Source organism: Prunus mume, linkage group LG4 (genome assembly GCF_029339155.1).
Source record: "Prunus mume cultivar Tortuosa linkage group LG4, ASM2933915v1, whole genome shotgun sequence".
In the NCBI taxonomy this organism is placed as follows: domain Eukaryota; kingdom Viridiplantae; phylum Streptophyta; class Magnoliopsida; order Rosales; family Rosaceae; genus Prunus; species Prunus mume.
The window spans coordinates 678558-688379 of NC_142701.1; the positions used below are offsets into that span (position 1 = coordinate 678558).

Genomic DNA, 9822 nt, shown 5'->3' on the forward strand with positions numbered 1-9822 from the left:
GTGCAACTAGTTATATACTAGACTCAACTATAGTTTAATTTGTTTAGTATATATATCAAGAGCTTTACCAAATATACCAAATCAATTAGGGCAAGTGTCTGTTAAGATCTAAACGATTGCTAGACCAATATACTAACTTGGTCTTAAGGTACGTTTGCTAACCCTAATGGTCTGATTGAATGATATATTTTTGCAAAATGTGTTCGATCCTAATTAGTTTTGTATGTAAATTTTAACACTTTTTTTCATTGTGTAACATCTTTGATAAGAACATGTGAACTCAAGATTACATAACTAACAAAGCGTAAAAATTGCATAGGGGTTTGTCCTGCAGCTAGACCAAGTTGATTGTTATACCTTTTGACATAGTGTTTTTATCTTATTTCGGCACAATGCTGGAAAACTACCTAGAGTTTGGTAAATAGGTCTTCCAAATTTCTCACCCTAATTGTGAACATCCTGGTGGAAATTCACACCACAGCTCAAGCAAACAAAGCAGATCAAGGATACCCCAACATGTTATAAGGCTCGAAAATGAAAGGATTAAACAAACATAAACTCATACAAAAAATTAAAATAAGTAAAAAGAGATGCTTAGGTGGCTCAGCCTCTTGCCTACATCCAACCCCAGTTTCTTGGCCATGCATCAACTACACAAAAAGCAACTTGACAAAGGTCATTCTGAGAATTCATACCAAAATCACTATAAACACTTGACAAGCACATCACTAGGTTCAATCCTAAACACTTGATCCTTTAAGGGGGTTGTAGAAAATCACCGACATTTAAGGTTTAGAATCACTGATGAAAGGGCCCAACTAAGTGGAGAAGAGAACAATTCCTTTCTCAAACACTTGGCTCCCAAACTCTCTCGCACCAAGAGTCAAAAAATTATTTAGACTGTTAAATAAAGCAACTCTCTCACGCAGAGGTTTGGGAAAGAAAAAAAAAACACAGGTTCCGTCAAGGATGCCTACATGAGCCTAACTAGGTCTCCAGATCTTGGAGCAATCCAATTCATCTAGAGTCTTTTTGACTCTAAAAGGTCTTGCGATTTTCTACCTAATGTGGAAAAGGGAAAGGGAAGAAAGGGAAAGGACAGAGTAAAGATTATTTCATTCTTTCAATTTTTTAAATGAAAAAAGAAGTAAAATAGATATTATACTAAATAAATTTTTAAGGTCATCTCTCGCAGAGAAGGTAGTTGAATTCCAAAGAATAGGAAAATCTAATATGTCAAATAGCTATTTAACCAAAATACATTCATACTAGCAACTAACAATAAAATGTACATTTTATGTATAAACTTTGCATAGCAGAAACCCTGACAAAGAAGAAATAGCTTAAAATGAATCAGAGTTTCATGGTTTTCAAACAAATAAAAGAACTTCCACAAGTCAGTACATTTACTTTCTCGGTGTGCACACACAAATGCATGAACCGCATCAAACCATGTTACTCGCAAGGATTAGTGATTCAGTTTCGGAGAAATGCCACAGTGGCAACACGTGATCCCACAGATCCACCGAACATGAATGTCGGATATGTGCGGACATGACTAAGGTATTGGAACTTATCTTTGGATGTTTCATCATGTTCCTGGGTCACACTTCTTTGATTGAAACTTTCCACTTCTTGCACCAATTCATCTTTTGTGCTGTTACACGATGTGATCACCTACAATGGTGTTCCGCAAGGCAATGGAAATATCAGGTAGTGTCAAAAGAAACAAGAACTTGACAAAGAGAAATTTTAAAAATAATAACAAAAATAAGAAGAATGATGATGCAAATGTTAAAATCTTATATAGTTTTAGGGTGTGTTTGGGGATGATTCTGACAGTGCCAAAAGCACTTTTAAATATTCAAAAGTGCTACTTATATTGTTCGGCAGAACACAAAATGCTTTTCGGTTAAAAAAGAACTTTTAGGTGTGTCGTCATAAAACACTTTCAAGGTGAATGTGTGAAGCATTTGTGTTCATAATGAAATAGTTTATATACTCTAACTTCCTACTTTAGCACTTTCAAAAACATGCCCTAAATGAAGTTGAGTGCAACTTTGAGTAACAAGTACTAGGCAAAGTGAAGATGCTCACCAATACTCCACCAGGAGCCACCAATCTTGAAACTGAATCCCAATACATTACCCTGTATAACAAAAACACAATCTTTCTCACTCTAGTTTCCTTCTATTCAATAAAGACAAGCAATTAGATGAACTGAACTAATCATTAATAGAGAAACTGAGGAAATATCAATCAGAAAATAGAAAAGAAAAGAGTAATGATTTTAACAGAGCAAATGCAGCAATGCAGACTATGCTGGCCTTTACCTTTTGATAGAACCATCTGGATGCAATCCAATGGCATCTAAGGTTCCTTTGTCCACAACAAGTTGAAACTGCCTTCCTAACTTGGTGTCTAGAACATCATCAACCTAAAAAATAAATGTGATGCAATTCAGTTTAAATTATTGAAAAAACAAAGTATCAAAGTAACAGTATGCACAAGCCAAGATTCTGAAGACAATAATGCTAAAGAACCAATTACAGAAATTCAGCCTCATATAAATACTTGTTCTACATTGCTTGTATAGATTTAACTTCAACTAATGGAAAGAATAACAAGTTTATCATAGTCAATAATGCATATCTGGTGATTTAATTTAGAAAATTCCATGCAGATGTTTATAAATTATTGGTTATTCCCATGTTCAGTAGGTACAAGGGGAAAAAGCACTCCACAAACTTACCAAGTAGATAGATGAAATTCCATTTCATTCACTAAAAATATAGAGATGTCCCAAGGGATTATAGAAGACATTAGGTTCTAATCTGATATTTTTTCAATGTTTAGACATACCAGAAAAAATTGGCCAAAAGAAAAGGCATACCAAAAAATGAATGTTGGGTAATCCAACACGAGCAGCAAGGCTTCGAGCAAGGTCAACCGCTCCTTCACTATAATCGGTTCCAGTTAAATCCGAAAACCTGAACCCAAAACACCAATAATTTCATTCATTATGGTCAATGTGGCCATTTAGAAAAACAAATGGAATTTAAGTCATTGACTAAAAGTTCATGAAATCTTTGACTCACACTTTTGTTGACAACACTCCCTCCCCCTCACCCCTACCCTCCAACAAGGGAAAAGAAATAAAACAAAGGGAAAAAGCAATGGGCATTCCTGAGGCATAGCTTTTAAATTTTTTTTATTAAAGAAAGACCATATTTTGAACTGGGTCGGGTATAACAGTTCATGGTACATAAGCAACCTGGATCAATAGATTTAATGAACCAAATTCATTAAGTAGCATAACAGTACCTGTGAAGAACAGATACTGCACACACGGTCCTATTGTTTGCCTAATATACTCCACACATGGATCAGTAGATTAGACCCCATAAACATCATGCCTACTATATTATTACTGTTTGCGTACTATACTATAAATATCATGCCTGTTTGCCTATTGTATTATAAATATCATGCCTACCACATTCATATACTTATAAATCCATTGAAGTGCACCTCTTTATATATATATGAGTATTTATAAAATAAATATTGTACCGAATTAAAAAGTAACACAAATTGCGACCCAAAATACCGTACCGTCTATGCCTACCCCTTCAAATCCCGTACCGTAGAAACTAGCATACCCCAAACCCATTCCTGTTCCACGTACCCTCTCATTCCCTGTACCAGGTAACTATGAGAAAGACCATTTTAATTGACTTTAGTCAGTCTGTTAAATTTAGCAACAAATGTATTGAAGACGAAAATTAAAGGCTCCATGTACATTTCCAACAAATCATGCCCACTCTTTAAGACAAGATTGATGATTGGAGGATCGAAATGCCACATAATACCCAAGAATATTGATGTAGGACAAAGAGAAAACAGACTTCATAAAGTAATACAAAACAAGGAGAAAGAAGAAAACAATGAGAGAGAGAGAGAGAGAGAGAGAGAGAAGACAAGGCGAAAGAAGCAATTACGGTAAACGAACCATGGAGGCTCACAGCAAGATTCAACGAGGGCAGATCCAGACTTCCTACCTATGTTGTTACCCTAAAAACAGAAGAGGAGCTTCTTTTAACTGGAGCACGATGTGCAGTGGTTACAGTAATGCCACTTGAGTGTAAGTAGGTAGGTGTTAAAGTGACGGTAGAGTTTATTGCACTCTTAAAGCCTAGACTGTCTACTACTGGCAAAACTGGATCACATTTTGAGCTCTAATGGCAATTGATGTAGGGCATAGTTGGATGGAGAGCTAGAAGGAACAAGAGAAAAATACAGAACAAGGAGAGAGGAAATGCGGGTACATTCAAATAAATATTTATCGCATCATATGCCAAAGCCTAAAAACCTGTTTTCCTATAAGAAAGTCTAGAAACCTTATTAAAATAAGGCCCATATAATAATGCAATAACTAGAATAATAATAACAATAGTAGTGATAGTACTGAAATCACTGAACCAACCTATTAATTAACTCAGAATTATAGTTCTCTATTATTCTTATTTTAAAAAAAAATAATATAAAAATAAAAGAAAGTTAATTTCTAAGCTTGCTCTTACGTGCAAAATAAAGTACAAAACTGATTGCATAATTCAAATATGACAACTTATTAAGCACTGCAAATAAACATTTCAGGAGACACACACTTCCCTCATGTTCGATATCAATTTATTTTAGATTTTATTTTCAAGGTATCGATTTATTTTAGATTTTATTTTCATCTCTGCTACATCACTCTATGGAATCTAAACGTACATTATTCACATTAACCATGTGTCATACACATGCTGACACCTCCACCTATGAGCAACTTGTGAATTTTAAAACAAAACCCTATATTTCCAATCTAGACATTATTTGAGATATGGTTCACTTAGTTTTGAATTGAATCTGCCTCCATACAGGACTTTCAACTTAGCTCAACATATAATACCAGATAAAATTGAAAAAATCGAAGAATACCCTTGCTTGGAAAGTTCTTGAAGTAGCAATCCATTGCCAGTCCCAATGTCAAGTACACTCCAATCTGAAAGATACTTATCACCTTGTTCAACAGGATCAGACTTGATATTATCAACATGATTTGGCATGCGACCTTGAGAAATATCAATGCATAAGTTTTTGGTCCAAGAGGTGACAACTTCCATGACATCAGCTCCAAACCTACAGAAACAGCACGGGGAACTGCTAAATGCTCCAGGTCTTACATTATCTACCCATTTTAGCAGAAGTGGAACTAAAATAGAAAATGCTCACTCAATTGGGTTTTAAAAAAATTAGTTAAATTTGACAAAATTTGGTTAACCATAACCAAAAGTGATTATAAAGCCAGTAATATTTCAATATTTCAAAGAAATTTAGGTAATAAATATTTTCTTTTGGAATTTTGTAATAGATTTGCTTTTCATATTTTCATCATTCAAACACTTTAGGGGATTTCTAAATAACACCCAAAAAGAACAGTTCTCTCTTCTCTGTCTTTCTTATATTTTGTTGATGAATAAGTAAAGGAAATAACGAATTGTTAAAGATATGTTTCCTTCACTCTCCCACTAAGACACCTAGGCTAAATAAATCCTGTATGCTTCTGCCACTTCATTCTTGCTAAGAAACCACAAAGGCTGAAAGAGAACAAATGAATGACAAGTAGCTAGTCAAAAACCATGGTGATCATATGAGTAGAAAATAAGTAGATGATCAAACAAAGAATTGAAGTCAACCACAAAATCCTTTACAGTCCATAAAGTAACCCAAAACATAGATTCCAATTGCAAGATTTTTGTACCTTGTGATTCTCTACCAACATGACGAATACCATATGATGAAGCAGAGAGTAAGCATGCATCATTTTGCACAGTAACTTATAGAGGACTGGTATCTTTACCAATTCCTTCATGAAAGACCATCTGATGCTCTTAATTATTAAGTTCACACCAAAGTCAATCGTTCTCACTGAATACTCCTTTCATTTATTACTTTTAAGATCTCATTTTTTTTTAACTTCAAAAAATTATATTACTACATATAGCAAGTCTAATCCCGGCTGAAGGACTTATGAATTAATATTTCCTAGGACTCTGAAAACTTCAAACTACATGAATTGAATCCATATAGATGCTTTATGCTGCGCCCCCAAAGCCACAACAAATGCATTGACAAGTTAATTTGCAGAGTTACAACTAAAACCAAGCTTACCAAACTTCACCAGTGTGACCATGTTCACGAAAATTCGCCAACTCATCTGCATATGCAGCATCCCAATAACTCTGAAGACCTAGCATTGATGTCACACCTTCAGCATCTGGTTCCTCCTTGTCAGAACTGCACACATACAATTACAACACACAACATCAAACACAATACATACAACATTAAAAAGAAAATAATTATATCATGAACTAATTAGTTCATTAAACAAAATTAATCACTTTAAAATAAAATAATTAATTCATTGACTAAAAGAGTCTCACTCATCCTCTAAAGTCAAGAGTTATAACAGAGGTTGTAAAACCAGAATAAGCCTAAATACAACAAGCAATGGGAAACCTAGTCTTCATAATATTTTCTTCACAAGATTTTCTGGGAAACCAAACAGGAAGTGGACTGAAATTAAACCTGTAATCGGAGGGGCGCGGAGGTTAGCCGCGGAGAGGGCCTCGGCAGCGTCGGCGTGGCGCTGGTCGTCGTCGAGAGTGCTTCCGTAGTCACTCTTGATGGACCATGAGTCTGCGGCGACGGAGCGGTCGTCGTCGGAGATGAGATCGGCCGGAGCAGCTCGGCTCTGCTGCGATAGCTCCGAGTCATCTGGCCCCAATCGAAGTCCAGCCATTGCTACAGAGATAGAGAGAGAGATGGACTATAGTAATACTAATACTGACCCGAGTACTGAAATCGACGTGATCAAACCTTGGGGTTACTCTGGTGGACTTTTTTGGGCTTGGGTCATGGATCTTAAGATTTGTACATTTTTTTCTTTTGTTTTTCTTATAGAGAAAGCCCAATGGTAGGCTCTAAATGGGCGGGGAGGTTATAACGAGGAGTTTAAAGTGAGAGGGCTATTTAAAAAGGTCAATCTCATCATAAACAAATGTAAAAAAATTATGTGACTTAAATATTTTAAATATTTTGATGGTGGGATTGGGCTTCTCACTTTAAACTCCTCATTATAGCATCTTTCTTAAATGAGTCTGAACTTCTTTGGCACTTTAATCATTTTGACCATGTAGTTTCAATTATGTCTATTTGTAGTAGTTCAAGGACAAGTTAGTATTATTGTCAATTTCTTTGACGATGCAAGAGGAAATTTCGTAACTCAAATCCCTTGAGCGTAAAAGCTCGTTTGAAACTATCCTCATTTCACATTAGGGCTCGAAATTGGCCATTTGGGTTTAGGGTTCTTCAAAATTTGGGATTAATGATTGAATTTCAAGCCCTATATATAGTGGCATGGCTCCAAGAAAGTGGTACATGGTCGAATTAAACCCTTCAAGACGATCTGTCTAACTTGTCAAAAGAGTGGTCCATAATTTACAATACATCTCATTAGTTACTATCTTGTGCAAATGCAATGCAAGAAAGAAACAAAGTGTCCTTGCTCGCTTGGGGATTTTAATTTGATGAGTTGTTATGTCCAAATTCAACCTAAATTAATAGATTAAATTCAACAAGTTTATCTTGCAAGAGCACATATCAATGGTTAGTATAGATATGCAAGCACATGGTCGTTCTCACAAGGATTGAGTAAAATTTCAATTAATAGAACATAAACTAAATGGAAACAAAGGTGAAAAATAGAGATATGGTGCACGCCAGTGGAAGTTTTGAAAAGTGAGTTGGCAAAAGTTGATTTTGGTTTAAGAAAACAAATAAAGGCAAACAATGAAATTTAAGGAAATTTAAAAAAAGGATTTTGGAAAAGCTTGTTAACAATATGATGAAACACCAAGGCTTTAGATTCAACCATTAGTCTTCTTACTCATGTTATTGAGGTAAGTGATTAATCCAATTAGTTAATCGATAAAGATTCTGTACCTAAGTTGATTTTAGCGCACTTAAGCCGATTTTCCCTTAGCTGTGATTACTTTCGTATTATGGCATAGGTTGTTATCTTACTATGTAATCTATCCGTATTATGGCATAGGTTAAACATATGAGATTCATTAAGTTTTATGGAAACAAGGAATCATATGAAGTCTTAATCTTTATTAGAGTATTAAGTTCTTCACAATTTATAATTGCAATCAGCTTTGAAACATGCAACTTATTAGGTCTGCATGTATCCATCTTATCACCTAGATGCAAACCCTAAAGATGGCCAATCAAAAGAATTCAACACTTAGAATAAATTTAAGTAGAGATTATAAATTTATCAGCACACCTCATTAGATCAAAAACTCAACATTCAATAACACAAATAATTAAACGAAGGCATCCTCCTAGCCTTGGCCAAGAGGCCTAGCTAGACATAGTCATCGGATCACAACAAATAAGCATAGAAAAATAAGATTACACATTTTAATTGAAGACAGAATAGAGACCATCCACGCCTTCATAATTTCACTTTGAGTATTGGTGAATATTGTGTAGGTTCGTCAACATCCTTTATAACACAAAAAAGAGAAGTGTTTAAAGGTGTTGCGTCTAACCAAGTGCAAGTAGTCACACGTAGTAATAATCTTGGAAGTCCAAGTATCATATCCTCAAGGAGTAGGTAGGCAAATGTCTGAACACAAAGAAATAATTAAACGTACCAAAATAAAAATGACTACAAAATGGAAAAGTAATTTAATTTGAGTGTTGTAGAGATTAAGTTTAAAAATGAAATATCAATAATGGAAATGCTAAGGCATCAAGGTTCAATTCTTTAAGCAAAATATGTTTCATGCTCTTTAATCCAAATTATAACTCGATTAAAATTATCATAGAGAAATTTTAACATGAAGATGAAAAAATTAAAACCAATTTAATTTTTCAATGTTATCTTTTTTAAATGATTTTCAGAAAGTGAAATTGCTTAATATTTGATCTTTTAATTTAAAAGCATGCTAAGTCAGTTCTTAGCAATAAGAAAAATATAATTGAACTCATGAAAAGATAGTAGCACTTAACATCAATCAAAATAAAAGGATATGAAGATATTGAACAATCAAAAATAAAAGAAGTTAGCAATTCATATTGGATTAAAGAACAATTTATCCATGAAATTAATGCCGTTACGAACCAATGAACACTCATACGAACATAAATTTTCTAAAGATTTGAAATAATTCAAATAGAATTCAACACTTGTTTTCACATGAATTCCATAACATACCGTATCCACAATTAAAACATTATACTTCCATACACAACAAAATACTATCCAATCCATATATTATATTTATACTCATAATAATATCATTTCAATTATCAATATGATATCTAAGAATTTCCATATAACATTATAAAACAATTTCCTAATCTCAACATAATCATAATAACTCAACTACCATATGAGACTTGTTCACAGGGTCATTTTAGTACTTCTAGAAAGGTAAAACTACCTCGGAAGACTCACGGTCATCTGAGGGGTCAGATTGCCCAAACTAGGTCAACAGGGCCCGCAGGGCCCACGACCTCCAATTACCAATATGAGAGTTCCTATAGGTTCAACACAATTTACTAAACATGCCCTGTAAGTTTGGTTCAAATCAGACTGTTGGTTCACTCGCGATCATACGATCAAACGATTATCGTTAAACTAAACTTTCAATTATTGAATCGGAACATCCGGGGCTTCGATTCAAGATCCGTGAATTC

At 34.4% G+C, this 9822-nt stretch overlaps 1 protein-coding gene across 1 annotated transcript; it reads right to left on the bottom strand.

Moving 5' to 3' along the window:
- Positions 1-1221: 1221 nt before the first annotated feature.
- LOC148917588 (uncharacterized) lies at positions 1222-6903 on the bottom strand. Its single transcript, XM_089050871.1, is given in 8 exon segments — positions 1222-1677; positions 2098-2149; positions 2334-2437; positions 2894-2990; positions 4987-5187; positions 6220-6345; positions 6640-6652; positions 6655-6903. Coding segments are annotated over 8 exon segments (993 nt in total). The 5' UTR covers positions 6854-6903; the 3' UTR covers positions 1222-1476.
- Positions 6904-9822: the final 2919 nt, after the last annotated feature.